General features: G+C 48.8%; 1 protein-coding gene across 3 annotated transcripts in view; it reads right to left on the reverse strand.

Moving 5' to 3' along the window:
* Window positions 1-7,887, reverse strand: part of LOC136448141 (kin of IRRE-like protein 3) — a 75,770-nt gene extending 67,883 nt beyond the window's left edge. The window contains exon 1 of one of the 3 annotated variants that reach the window (XM_066447303.1): window positions 7,253-7,887. In XM_066447303.1, coding sequence (XP_066303400.1) covers window positions 7,253-7,466 — 214 coding nt within the window. In that variant the 5' untranslated portion in view covers window positions 7,467-7,887. The remainder of the gene's footprint in view (window positions 1-7,252) is intronic. The other 2 variants (XM_066447304.1, XM_066447305.1) reach the window with 2 other exon arrangements.
* Between the last annotated feature and the right edge of the window lie 7,435 nt (window positions 7,888-15,322).

Consider the following 15,322-nt stretch of genomic DNA (forward strand, 5'->3'; position numbering starts at 1 on the left):
TGCCCTCAGCTGTGGTACAAATCGGCATGGGCCGTGCGTACAGTCTGTCATTAAAGCGAACATGGGAGTCGGGAGAGGCGGAAGTTCCCGGCTGCTGCATGCTCGGTCTGCGTCCATGCAGGAGACCCATCATTCTAACGCCTTGCCGTCCGTCGTTTTCACAAAGCCACGCTCCTCACGAGTGTGGCAAATGCTAATCTCCAAGCAGACCTACCGGTTGGCAAAGACCGTATCCAACAGGCAGAAGGAGTTTTTATAGCCAACCCAAGTCTCATAGCCAACCCAAGGTTGGTTGGTCTCAAGGTTGGTTGGGTTGGCTATGAGACTTGGGTTGGCTATAAAAACTCCTTCTGCCTGTTGGATACGGTCTTTGCCAACCCGTAGGTCTGCTTGGAGACTAGCAAATGCGACAGTTTCAATTACCGGATCGCGGCGGCTCCAGCGAGCACGTCCCGAAGGTGATTGAGCAGTCCGGAGATCGCGGGACCATCGTCGCGGCGGGAGGACTCGGATTGAATTTCCTCCCCGGGGGTCAATTAGACAAAGGACATTTCCCGTGACGGCAATAACGGGGAATATTTCTGTGACCTGAAGATTGGAGGATTGTCTGAAACCAATCATCGCTTTCTTTGTAATCTTCAACGGGAAAGTGCAAGCCCACATAAGTGGTGATAACAGAAACTATTTCTGTGAGAAGATGATGGAGGGATTATCATGCCTAGCAATCATATCCCGTGCCCTCTCAAACAGCAAAGCACACATAAAAGGATTCGGCTGCCAAATCCGCTACATCATATCTGTAGCTGGAATATAATTGAGGATATTTCTCTAACCAGAAAAATGCAGGATTATCTGCATGCAATCCCTTTCAGTACAGTTCAAAAATCAGCCGATGCTGTAATTACTACGTTTTGTAGCCGAAGGATTGTCAGACATTTCAAAAGCCAATCATACTCAGAACAATCTCCCACAGCCAAACACACGGCCTCAGCAGTCAAAGGCTCGGCATTACCCAAGGATGCAATATCGGAAAATAATCCCGTGACCAAACGACGCCAGTAGGTATACAGTAGAAGTATGATCACAAAGACTATGAATGCAATACCGGGTAATATTTCTGCGGGCATCGGATGTCAAGAGAATAATTGACACCCAAACTTGCATGATGTATAAAAATAAACGTAATGAACCCGCAGCGTTCTCCTTAATCAGCCAAGACTGCAATAACAGCCAGGAGCTGCGGATCGCCCGACTGGCAATCATCGACTGCGTGATCCTCAAACAACAGAGAACCAAGGGCTGCCAGGTGGGCGTGGTGCAGGGGAAACTGCGGAATGTCTCCCTTGAAGTGTGAAATTATGTCAGAGCCCGCTCGCTGGCAGAGCTGAGCCCGGTGTCGCGCCGAATTTCTGCTCCGCCAGATTTTTGCTCCGTGGGGTAGTGCGCGTGCGTGGAGTTAGGATCAGTGTTAGGTTTAGCCTCCACAGCGAGACCCATCCTCCCAAAATCCGCTCAAACCTCTGCTCAAAAAGTACCACGCACCACTGTTTCTCCTCTCATGTATACTCACAGTGTTGGGTCAGATATTTGGCAGGGGCAGAAATGTGGCTTGACACCGGTCTCCTGATGTTGGGATCCCGACAAGGCAGGCAGGACATCGTGAATCCCAGATGTCTTTACACGCCTCGCCGTTACCATGGTTACCCGCTCCGGGAACGTCGCATCGATTCCATTCCAGGAAAAGGTCGTAGAGCCTGGTTTTATGAGACAGAAGTCAAAAGACTTGGGACTACATCAATTTCAAATTAGCAGTGAATAGATTATGACCAAAATGCAGGGATAAAGAATCTGGTAGTAAGTTTGCGATAGACAATTGGTATGTCTATCGCATGGCCTAGATAGATACGCCACAAGTGTTTTTTTCGTCTTCTGTTTTGAATATGAAAGCAGAAACCCATAAGAGATACAAACCCTACCAAATAGAATGTTGGACATTTCAAATTTTCTACAGATAAACTCGGTTTGCCCCAATCCAGGTAAAAAGCCAGTAGGGAAGGGGAGACGATGCTACCTGAAACGCCTACCCGTTTCCCAAAGCCATCAATTGCAAGTTGCTTAGGTAACTGTTCCCTCGCATAAGGTCTTGAAGATTATTTGAAGATATTGAGGATCGTAGAAAAGTCATCAAGAGATATTTGGAGGTCACCGAGAAACCGTTGGCAGTCTGAAAGATTGTTGACAAATCTGTCAAACTTTGGACACTTAGAAATCCCCCAAGGTCCTTCCAAGATCTGCCTGAAGACGTTTGCCTCACTGAGATGATGAACTCTTAGCTCCGGGCACATGAGGCCATTTCATATCTTCCCACTCACTTACTCAGTCACTCAGTCACTCAGTCACTCAGTCACTCACTCACTCACTCACTCACTCACTCACTCACTCACTCACTCACTCACTCACTCACTGAGTCACTCACTCACTCACTCTCACTCACTCACTCACTCACACACACACACACACTCACTCACTCACTCACTCACTCACTCACTCACTCACTCACTCACAGCAGGACCGGACATCATCAGAAGGGCAGTTAGACACCAACTAGTGTTCAGAATTGGCCGACAAAATCTCCGGCCGTTCATTTAACCGGCAGGGGTATGTGAAGGTTGCACCGTGAGTAAGAGAAGTCTTAGAAGACGTACGATGAGCCAAGTCATCAGCATGATTATTCAGAATAAACAATGTTTATCGTATGATTTATTATCATCTAATTGATTCTTTAGCAGCAATAAGGCAGCTTATCGATATCAATTTACCAGACAAATAAAAATTTCCAAAAATAAAGCACAGCCAAATGAGAAAATGCCGTTATTGATATTCGGGTTCAATCCTACTTCGGAATTAAAGACCAGATCCTGTTGTTAGCACTTTCTTCATCTGACATATCCTTTTTTCTTACATGGTCTGATTCATGTCAAGTAATGATCATGATAAAGGTGTTGCTACTCCTGTAACATGGTTCTAATAGGACCGAGGCAACGCTTATGAGAAATTATAATAGAGATCTTCGTAGACGCAACAATAGCCTGATGGGAAGGACTTAGGTAAGCCTAACCAAGTCTAACAAGCTACTTTCTCCTCTAAGTGACACTGATCAAGTCCTTCCTGTTACAGGTTTGTCGTTACGTCATCTCCTGTGCATGCGTACTACAGTCAAACCTGTTCGGACAACCACCTGGCGCAGGCAACCGCCTCCGGTCACGAGCCACATTCTTTATCTGTATCTATATAGCCGGTATAACCGCCCTTCGGCGTAACACACCAGCTTCGCAGGCACGCGGCGCGACAGCAGCTGGTTATATTACACTGAACAGCCTGTCACACATTGAAACAGTCCCGTCCATTTCTACATAGTTAACCCCACCCTGTTATCAGCAACCATTATGCTCAGTTTCGAGTGGTAGGTGAGTCCAGGTGTGATTGTATTACCATCGATGCGACATCGTTACCGTTACCGTGACTCTTCTTTAATCAAATCACGTCTTTCGCTGCTACACGAAATACCCTTACCAAAATGGTATCGCACTCAGAGCCAGATTTATGTAAGGGTTTTGCCGACGCTGTGATGTGCTTCCTATAGTCCTGTTATCAAACCTGACCAGCTCCGGGTCTGAAGAGTATTTGTCCTCCCGCTGGTTTATATTCCAGTGTTGTCGGGACTGATTACACTTCCCCTTATACTAACTACCCACCGGACTGGAAACCAATCTACTACTCTAGATCCGCACGCACAGTCGTTCCCGCGCCTAATGCACCAGGACTCTGCATCAGTACAGACGCCGTGAGACAAATATAAAAACAACGATGTCTCCCTCGCCTACACCCGTCTGTAGGCCTTAAACCCACGCACAACGCGCCGAGCGGAGCTCATTAGCCACCACAAAGAAGACGAGGGATTAAACATGTTCAGCACTAATTAATCGGATGTCTGACGCACAAGCGGGGGAGGGAGATGACATGTCGCATCGGTTCCCGACCAGATTAAAGTATTTTTTGCCACATTACAGTATCACAATATCGCTAACGTGACGTCACAGGGACGCGGAGTACCAGATGCTGCGGCTTCCTGTACAGGGTTGGAATGTTGATGTGATGATTGTCAATTCTGTTTGCATCTCAAGTGCCGCCACCTATTTTTAGTTACAACCATTTGACAAGATCTATATACCGAACGGACCAGGTTTGCACTATCTATGACGTATAACAGCGGGTGATGGAGAATAAAATGCACCCCTATCACTACTTCAGGTGTATACGTGCGCCATCTGGAATACGCTTTGTCTACCCGAGCAATTAGAAACAAAAGCTTCACCGTTTAAGTTCTCTCAGATTCCCATCTGGGAAGATTTAGGGTTGCTAATTCACTGGGAAAGATATTTGGCCTTCCTGCTTGCTTTATGACACAGGTTCGAAATACTGCTACGGTGCACGAAATCGAAATGTTTCATCAAAACGCGGATAACTACCAATCGCAACACGCCACCATTCAAACAAATCCGTGAAGAGGATTTTCAGTTATCGGTACAAACACACAAAAAACAAAACACAAACAGTGCCCTGCCGGAGGGGAACCTCTTTCCTGAAAGTGATTAACTCAGTCAAGACACCGGTCCAGCTTCCGTTCCGCGAGAACTTTGAAAACTCAACAGAAGCGCGGATTTTGTTTTCAGTAATTGATCGGACTCCCCCCCCCCCTCCCTCCCCGCTAGGCCGGTATAAATAGCACTGCTGCTCCCTTCTCTTCATTCCGCGGCCTCTACACTAACCTAATTACTCCCATCGTAATGGCATTACCCAGCGGTGGAACAGACTCTCCCTTTAGCGACTTGCCAGGGTTCACTAATAGTCTGCCTAATGGCGTGCTGCGGTAGAGACTTGCCGTCTGGGCTCCGGAGAGCACCGGGCCTTTCGCTGGGACATGTCTCTGATTGTTCAAGAGACCTCGGGGTCCACGGCCTGTCAATCAGAGCAGGAGAATGACGTCTTAAAGAGTTTATAGAGTCTATCAAATCGTAGGACTGCTTGAAGCCAGTTCTCACGGTAGATAGGTGAAGTATGCTACAGGTCCAGAGGGTGTTTGTACTAGAGGAAAGGAAGGGATGGCGACTGTAATCACTGTTATGACACGCTTTCTTTATATGCATTCACAAGTTTCCCAGACATTCAGCTAACTAACGCAGCATTTCAGAATGTTTAGAATTGTCAAGAATGCCTTTCTATTATCAGAATCTAAAATAAGTTTGTCAAGTTTGGTTGTTTTTCTAAGGAAACGCACCCAACACTAATATGTGCATACCGGCACAAACGGTCGGTTAAAACATAATAGACAGCAACGTTTGGTGCGCGCAAGAAGTCCAACATGTCGGCATGTCTGCACACGCGTGTCAGACGATAGCCATGTCATGGCTGAGGCACAGCGACTTATTACGTCACACGGAACAAAGCCTACCTTTCCTGACGTCATGCCAATGTGGCGAACACCGCCATAACTTACAGACTTTGTGTTCTGAGGCTACCAGGTAGGGAGGCGATTCATTCTCACATGGAGGGACGAACACGGCTGCACCGCGGCGGAAGACGGACAGCCGGCCGCGCGGACGTCAATAGTTATACTTGACGGGATAATAGACTATAAATCTGCCCCCCGAAATGAGACTGCGCGGTGGATTTGCCGGCGGTTGTCTGCCAGAAGTTCCCGCCGGGGCCAATACCTTTCTACAGGCCTCCATCAGCGAGCAACGATTTCTTACCGACTAACATCCATCATACGCATCGCCCAAATAAGGCGCTCCACACACTCATAACAGGCGCGTTCCTATCTGCCCGTGGTGCAGAGGCGATATGATGGGGCCGCTTGGCTTGATGAACTGCCGCTTCTCACTCTAAGTCATTCGCCGAAGCGGTGCGATCTGGGGATCTCATAGCAGTAGCAATGATCTGAAACGCAGCCTGCCAATTTAGCTTGGCTTCTTCGCGGGGCGGGGTGCCGCGGGATTGGACTAGTCGTGCCCTTCAGCCGGCCAAGATGAGCGAAACACCAAGGCTATTACACGTCAGACCAGCGGGAATCACGCGCACAATTGGACTGGTAGCGTTCTCCCGCCTTCCTTTCCAATCGTGCAAAGTGGGAGGGGGGATTTCCATAACTCATTTCGTTTTGCTAAATCCCCTGTGCGCTGGAGGATGGGCAAGGGAGCTGGCACAATCACCGCTTTCGCGCTGCCATCATTCAGCAAATCGGTCGTGAAATCGTCCCGCTCGCTGCGTTCTGAAAGGACGCCAAAGGACGCGGGAGTAGGGAGAAGCCTGACAGACATTATCTTCCAGTCCAACACTCCGGCAGTGAAAGCTTGGCTGCTAGTTATGACGGAGAGCTGAGCTGGCGTGGGGGCACCAATCCGCCGCCGCCCCGCCCCCTCCATGCGCGACCAATTTAAGAAAGTAAAGGCTGCCTTCCAGGCTCCGTAAATCTGTCGCGGCTTCCCCAGAACAAATGGCGAATCAATCCCGATGCAATAGAACCTCCCTTGCTTAAGTCCTCAATGCGTTTACCATAAGACGGCATCGACGTTTCTGTACGAGGTTTCTGTCAATGGGAGACGAACCCCTCTGTCATGCCGACAGCGCGTGAGGGATGGGGCGGGGGCTCCCCCGGAGTGAGGGATTGCCATTCTGCGGAGGGACGGGGGTGTTCAGCATCGCGCGGATGATCCATGGACCGCCCGCCCGGGCAGGCGTTATCTTACGGAGTGCATCTGTTGCGCCGCCGCCGAATAAAAGTACAATATGTTTCCGCTAATTGCGGCACTGGGGATCGGGTGGTTTTTACCATCGGCTTGTAAACCATGGTAAAGTCGGTGGGAAGATGGGGGAAAATACACCGCTGTCGTAAATACAGTAACGATAGGCTTCAGTGCCAACCCGCACCATCATGTACAAGCGGGTGGGACGGACGGGAACAAAAGCTAGATCAATATCAGAATACTTTACTACTTCTCTCTGTTTGGAAGCTAATTGGCATCCCATCCTTGTGTTGGTGCCGGTAGGGCCGTATGTGCATAGGGGGAGGGGTTAGGCGCTGTTCGAACTTTCCCCGTCCTTTCTAAATGCCACTTACCTTACAATGTCCCTGTCCCAGGTGCTGAAACCTGAAGCGCGGTTATTGTGTTAACAGAGTGTGCAGATTTACCGTAATCATCGAAGTGGAAATGTGGATCCATCCCTTTCTTGCACCTGCAGGAGTGAGATTCCTGCGGCCTCTGCCTGGGCCCGAAGCCGAAGCTGGCCTGCCGCTCCTCCCTTCCCTGCGCGCTGGAGTTCCGGGGGGAGTCAGTGGAGGAGTTACCGCTGCCAGAATCCTGGGAATCCGGAGAGGGCTCAGCCGGGGCCTCCGCGAAAAGCATTCCGACACGGCGTGACGGGTGGTGGTGTTGTTATTCCGACTTGCGACTGCACTGCTGGCGCGCGCGGAGCGGAGTGGAGTGGAGGAGAGCGGAGCGACGAGTGCGCGGAGTGAAGGCAACAAATTCGGGTCAATACTCCGCGGGTCAAGGGTAACAGGCAGCTGTAGAGGTGAGAGTCGCGGTAACCGGTAGGTACGACAGTCCGTGTAAAATCCTCGTGACAGCGCTTCGCTGAGAGGATGTGGAGGAAAGCTGGCGACAAGACGAGCTGACAGGGTGAGGCGGGCAGGACGAGTTGTGATGACGTGTGGGCACGGGTTAATGTATCACCACGGCGTCTGGCTCGCTCTGATCCACGCGGCAGGTAGAAAGGCACTACTCAGAAAACAAGTAAAGCACGTCCAAGGCCCTGCAGTACAGTTAAAAAATCCCGTGACGCCTCTGTGTGGGCTCTTAAAATGTCGTCTGCTACATGTAAGCGGGGACAGTGTCAAAGCCACATGAAGCTTCTCGAGCGGTGTTGTTCTGGAGTTCTGGTCGCCACAAATGTAGAGCAGACGACGAGCGCACAGAGCAGCATCCTGCGGCGTCCTCCCTTCCTCCTGGACTGACGTCGGCTCAGCGCGCTGCTGCAGACGTGAGGCGCAGGGATGATGAGATGAGGAGAACTGTTTGAACACGCATCCAATTAGTGGCCAGGGTTGGCGAGGCGTCCCACTCCGGATGTGCACGCACGTGCTGTGAGTACAGCTGTGAGTACAGCAAGGGCATCCATGAGTTAGATCTCAACAGAATACAGCAGGGGCATCCTGACGAGTTAGATCTTAATAGAGTACAGCAGGGGCATCCTGCCGAGTTAGATCTCAACAGGGTACAGCAGGGGCATCCTGACGAGTTAGATCTCAACAGGGTACAGCAGGGGCATCCTGACGAGTTAGATCTCAACAGAGTACAGCAGGGGCATCCTGACGAGTTAGATCTCAACAGAGTACAGCAGGGGCATCCTGACGAGTTAGATCTTAATAGAGTACAGCAGGGGCATCCTGGCGAGTTAGATCTCAACAGAGTACAGCAGGGGCATCCTGACGAGTTAGATCTCAACAGAGTACAGCAGGGGCATCCTGACGAGTTAGATCTTAATAGAGTACAGCAGGGGCATCCTGACGAGTTAGATCTTAATAGAGTACAGCAGGGGCATCCTGACGAGTTAGATCTTAATAGAGTACAGCAGGGGCATCCTGACGAGTTAGATCTCAACAGAGTACAGCAGGGGCATCCTGACGAGTTAGATCTCAACAGAGTACAGCAGGGGCATCCTGACGAGTTAGATCTTAATAGAGTTCAGCAGGGGCATCCTGACGAGTTAGATCTCAACAGAGTACAGCAGGGGCATCCTGACGAGTTAGATCTTGATAGAGTACAGCAGGGGCATCCTGACGAGTTAGATCTTAATAGAGTTCAGCAGGGGCATCCTGACGAGTTAGATCTTAATAGAGTACAGCAGGGGCATCCTGACGAGTTAGATCTTAATAGAGTACAACAGGGCATCCTGACGAGTTAGATCTTAATAGAGTTCAGCAGGGGCATCCTGACGAGTTAGATCTTAATAGAGTTCAGCAGGGGCATCCTGACGAGTTAGATCTTAATAGAGTACAGCAGGGGCATCCTGACGAGTTAGATCTTAATAGAGTTCAGCAGGGGCATCCTGACGAGTTAGATCTTAATAGAGTACAGCAGGGGCATCCTGACGAGTTAGATCTTAATAGAGTACAACAGGGCATCCTGACGACTTAGATCTCAACAGAGTACAGCAGGGGCATCCTGACGAGTTAGATCTTAATAGAGTTCAGCAGGGGCATCCTGACGAGTTAGATCTCAACAGGGTACAGCAGGGGCATCCTGACGAGTTAGATCTCAACAGGGTACAGCAGGGGCATCCTGACGAGTTAGATCTTAATAGAGTACAGCAGGGGCATCCTGACGAGTTAGATCTCAACAGAGTACAGCAGGGGCATCCTGACGAGTTAGATCTCAACAGGGTACAGCAGGGGCATCCTGACGACTTAGATCTCAACAGAGTACAGCAGGGGCATCCTGACGAGTTAGATCTCAACAGAGTACAGCAGGGGCATCCTGACGAGTTAGATCTTAATAGAGTACAGCAGGGGCATCCTGACGAGTTAGATCTCAACAGGGTACAGCAGGGGCATCCTGACGAATTAGATCTCAACAGGGTACAGCAGGGGCATCCTGACGAGTTAGATCTCAACAGGGTACAGCAGGGGCATCCTGACGAGTTAGATCTTAATAGAGTACAGCAGGGGCATCCTGACGAGTTAGATCTCAACAGGGTACAGCAGGGGCATCCTGACGAGTTAGATCTCAACAGGGTACAGCAGGGGTATCCTGACGAGTTAGATCTCAACAGGGTACAGCAGGGGCAGGGGCATCCTGACGAGTTAGATCTTAATAGAGTACAGCAGGGGCATCCTGACGAGTTAGATCTCAACAGGGTACAGTAGGGGCATCCTGACGAGTTAGATCTCAACAGAGTACAGCAGGGGCATCCTGACGAGTTAGATCTCAACAGAGTACAGCAGGGGCATCCTGACGAGTTAGATCTCAACAGGGTACAGCAGGGGCATCCTGACAAGTTAGATCTCAACAGAGTACAGCAGGGGCATCCTGCCGAGTTAGATCTCAACAGGGTACAGCAGGGGCATCCTGACGAGTTAGATCTCAACAGGGTACAGCAGGGGCATCCTGACGAGTTAGATCTCAACAGCGCCTGGAGTTATACGTACCAAGGCCAGGTGGGACAGGTCGGTAGTGTGATACATCCAGCTGCGCATGCGTGCTTGCGGTGCCTGTTGACTGTTGTGTTACGCCTTGGAGAGGTAATGTAGTTCAGATAATACAGATGGATGTATTTCAAAAAAAAGAAAAGGGAAGGAAAGTGATCTCAGTTTTACCTCACTAGTCGTGACAGAGAAGACAGACGCTATGTACAGTATTTACAGGTTCATTGTACCGGGGAAACTCCCCTAGTTCTTTTCGACAAGCACAATGACCAGTGGGAACGGCTTAACGTCCCGTCCTAAGGACTGCAACCCTTTCCTTGTATCTGTATCTGTATCGCCGGTATGAACGCCATTCTGCGTAACACACCAGCTTCGCAGGCACGCGGCGCGGCAGTAGCTGCTTATATAACACTGAACGGCCTGTTACACCGAGTCTTTGCACATCTGACTGCAACCGTTCTTTAAAGCTATTTAGTGAGGATGTACTTGATGACAACGAGTTCCATTCTACTATGGTTCTCGGAAAATACGAATGTTTGAACACATCAATCCTTGGCTAGGGTGGCCTGATGTGACGTTCATGGCAAGGGGTCCTAACGTTACCTTCCTACCGGAACGGGCGGATATCGGCGAGGCGTTATTTTAATATGTTCATATTCGGGGGGAGGAAGGCGTCGGACAGGGAGCGACACGCGCTCTGCGTGAATTATGGCCTGAAGGGAGGGTCGAACGCCGCAGTTATTGCAGTTTCTCACGTCCTCCCCACGAATGATGCATTTTGCATACTAGAGAGTTTTGTAAACAGTCGGCGTTAGATGTCCGAGTGGCTAGGTGGGAGGGTCGTCCAGTGGTTAGCGATCTTGCCTCTGGAACTAAAAGCCCCGGGTTCGATCCCTGCTGTGTCGCTCACCCGACATGCACGCTATCGGAAAAGGTCACAGTCCTTAGGACGGGACGTTAAGCCTTGGTCCACTGTTCATTGTGCTTGTCGAAAAGAGCTAGGGGAATTTCCCCGGTACAATGAACCTGTAGATACTGCATATAGCGTCTGTCTTCCTGTTACGACCAATGGAAGATTAGCTCTTCTGTTCATTGAGTTCATTTGAGCTAAACTGGTTCGAGATCACTTTCCTTTCCTTTCCTAGGCTAACGGACAGGTTCAAGACTGAGACGTTACAGGTTCGACTCCTGACGTTCCTGACTAGACACTTCTGTCCTTGGGAAAGACACTTTAATTTCCTCACTCAACCCAGGTGTAAAAATGGACAGTGGAGGAAGAGAAGTGGGCCTCGCCTTTAAGTACTGTGCACTGCTAGTAGACACTGCCACTGCCTCTATGGACTTGATGCTATGGGGCTACCTTTACATCTACATCTTACCTACCTAGGAGTTGATCATGAAAATCTTGCTGCATCGTCCGTGCATAAGTAATCTGGCAGACACGACTAATGCACATAAGACACGCGAGTCGCTTTTCTCGGCGTTCTACCCAAACTCACGTCGTCTTCAGCACGGGTAAGTGGCCACCAAGGGGAATCCTCCTCCTGGCAAGGACGAACAATCTGATCGATGTCGACAGACGAAGAGACACTGTCAGTGACAGATGAATTTGAAGTAATATCCTTGGAAAGCCTCGAGCGGAGGTTATCTTGTACAATGAAAGAGCAGTTACAAATTGTTACAGGGATTAGCATAGCCCCAGGCGATATCTGCTTTCTTATCTAAAAGAAAGCAGAATTTGAACATCCTGACAAGACTTAAGGAGCTTCGGCACTTTCAGGTCACCAGGGCAATCAACCATTCATCATGAAATTGCTCGTGCCATTTTCAAGCGTTTAAAGCAGAAAGATGAAGTATCTCAAACATTGAGCATCGCCACTAGGCTAATACTGACTGAAACGTTTATGATTTCTCATAACTCGAGGCGTGTTTTAGTAGTGATCCTAAAAACCTGGATTTTTGTCATTTTATAGTCTATTTCAGATATTTTGTCACCAAAAAAAAATACTGAGAAGGTAAGGGAACATTTTGGTTTGTATCATCTCTAAACCAACCAGTTGTAGTCGCACATAATGGGTACATTCCATGTCTGTACTGTGAAAGCGGTATAATTCAGCCTTAGGTATGTCGAAAAGCTTTTTATTCCATTTATGGAAATAAACCACTCTATTTCTTCTCATTTTAACCAGCTGTAGGGACATGTTCCTCAACAAATCCGACCTTGGCTGCTTAAGCTAATAACTGCCTGAAGAAAGGTAATCAAAGAAACATTTTTTTTTACTCCAAATGAGGCAGACTTTGTTTCCCGGGGCGACCAGACAGACTGCCGCCGTTTTACGGAGCGGTTCTTACGTTTTACGCGCTCGGCACGTCTTGGGGAAGGGTTAGGCGTCTCGGCGGAGTGTTTCCCGGGGTAAACAGGTCCATTCCGAGCCGGTCCGGCGGCAGGGATCACGTTTTACACCGAGCCACTTTTCCACGAGGGCGGCGTCCTCACTGCGACCGCCCTGCGACCTTAAATTTGACAGATTACTCATCGACTTTACGTTTAAATTTAAATTTAAAATTTGTTTACGCTTAGTGAGTGTTGTTGTCTTTTCAGTCATACTTTTACATCTTACATGATATTCCAGTTATGAGGTCATCAAGGGTCGCACGAAACCAATCCAGGTCGCAGAGCGTGGTGGAATGTGTGGGTTACCGCGCGCTGAGGAGGGCGTGACGTAGCCACCGTAATCTCGCGAACGTGACAACGCGTGACTTCGCACCGTTGGAGAAGCCGGCCTGGTTTCGGAACGAGTTTGTAGCTTAGGATTGCCCCTATAAGGAGAGCATACATGGGCCCTAGGAAAAGCCAGAAGGTCTATATTATCAGATAATTCAACCCATAGAAAGTAAGAATCAAGTCTTGGTAAGCTGCTAGGTGACTTCATTGGTCCGGACATAGTTTCTCCCCACTGCGGGTCATCAGGAGGAATCAGTGATACCTGCCAAATTTGAAGGGGATTGGCCGCTCCAAACTTGAGGTACGCGCGATTTTCCAGGTAGCCTTGAGTCACCTTGTTTTTACCATTAGCTCGTCTTAGCGGCACAGAGTCGTACACGTGGCGGGGGTGAAGCACCGTGTCACCGAGGCGACGCGGCGGTCTGGCCGTCGTTAGCGTCACCAAAGTACAGCAGATTTCCTTCCAGACCAGAGAAGGAGATTTACAGGTACGAAGGAACCCCTGAAGACGTCTCGCCGTCGGTGGTGTTTCCGGGGTTCCTCACAAGTGTGGATTTAGCCGCCTATGTTTAACGGGTATCCCCCTGGACTGCGACCTGTTTGCGACAGGTTATTGCGGCAGCTTTGCGACATTGTCGCCAACTTTTCCCCTGCGGTAACGCTGACGTGCGCCGCATTTGCGAATGAGGCTCGGATGAGTAGGTTATTTGAGGTCACAGCGTTGCCACTGAATTAAGAACAAATTATGTAAAAAGATTAAAATGCATCAACAGGCAAGTTGTCAGAGCTGGCCGGACCGAGGTTGAATTTCTACAAGGTGCTAGTGCAGATATGATGCAAACTCTGCATCTAAAGAATGCCTTGAGACTCCTGAGGTCAGAATTAGAGCTATAAGCCATCAGATATGGTATGTAAATTTTATCTGAGCCTCTTATGTCCTTAAAATTCTACAAAGGTATCGGTATCTGGCATGGACGCAAATACGATAAAATTTGGCCTTTAAGCTTCCAGAATACTTGCAAAGCTTCTAGATGGGAATTGGAAACTAGGAATGGTCTATCTGATATGGAAAATAAGTCCTATTCAAATCTGCAAAGTCCTTTCTATCCTGAAAGTATCCCTGGGGTGCGCACAGAATACTTAAAACCTTTGCGATTACGATTGCGGTAACCATTGGCATGTAGCCTTGTGTATAGTATTTTAAAATCATATTTGATTTTGTCTGATTTACTATCTAACAATTGTTTTCGTTCTTCCTGTATCTAATTTATTTGTATTGTTCCTGTATTGATAAAATTGTATTTAATTAGGCGGACTCCAGGAAGATTAGTGTATTAATTGTTAAGATTGTGCACTAATGGAGATCTGAATAAAACAAACAAACAACACAAAGCTGCTATGATACGTACCAGTCGCCAACCATCGTTCGTAATAGTGCTACGTTGAAATTTGTTTCTTATTGTTGCATTTCTCCCCGTGCAAAAGATATAGAAGTCAACTATCTTATTTACATCTCAATCAAATTAATAGATTCTTAGGTGCTGGTGGGGGACGTAGGCACATGTTAGGTTTTTGTTGCATTGTCAGTTTGGTGTTGTATATACATATATTTATATTCATAATCTTGCATATTTGTTAAGTGGCGCTGGCAAAATAAGTTGTGTAACTTGAGTGCAGCGTCACTTTGTCTCTGTTATTTCTGAATAACAAAAAAATGTCTTAATGTATGATGCGAATGAAGATCGCTGCGCTACCTTTCTCCATCCGTGTGGCTGAGCCCACATTATTAATTAGCCAGGATAGCCAGGAGTAGTGTGCGCAGGAAGGCGCGGCGGCGCAGAAAAGGATCTCGGTCGTCAGAGGTGACCGCTAACCGCCACTCCACTAAGTTACCAGGCAGCGTAAGAGCCTCCCTACGGGCTCCTCCCCATTAACAGCGGTGCAGTGTGTGAGCTGGCTGCCTGGAGTACCGCGTCTAATGGTTGCAGAGGGGAGAATAAAGCCTACATGCGAAGGCACCCCCCCCCCTACTGCGGTAAGAACTGGGTAGAAGGTAAAGGTAGTCCCATAGCCTTGTGGAGGCCGTAGCGGCAGTGGGTTGTTATCCACTGTGTCGAGGGCACGGTATTGGACGGCGGAGCCTAACCCTCTCCTTCAACCGCCTTTTACGTCCCTAACCGAAGTCAGGTTCCCATTTCTACACCTGGGTGGAGTTAGGAAAGCTTTGCAATCGGCAAACATCTAGTAGGACCATCTACAAAAGTTGCCAGGCCAGGACAGCGGAGGTACATTACAGTTCGACTCATGTAACAGATTTGAATGTGCTTTTC

Source organism: Branchiostoma lanceolatum, chromosome 14 (assembly GCF_035083965.1).
Source record: "Branchiostoma lanceolatum isolate klBraLanc5 chromosome 14, klBraLanc5.hap2, whole genome shotgun sequence".
NCBI lineage: Eukaryota > Metazoa > Chordata > Leptocardii > Amphioxiformes > Branchiostomatidae > Branchiostoma > Branchiostoma lanceolatum.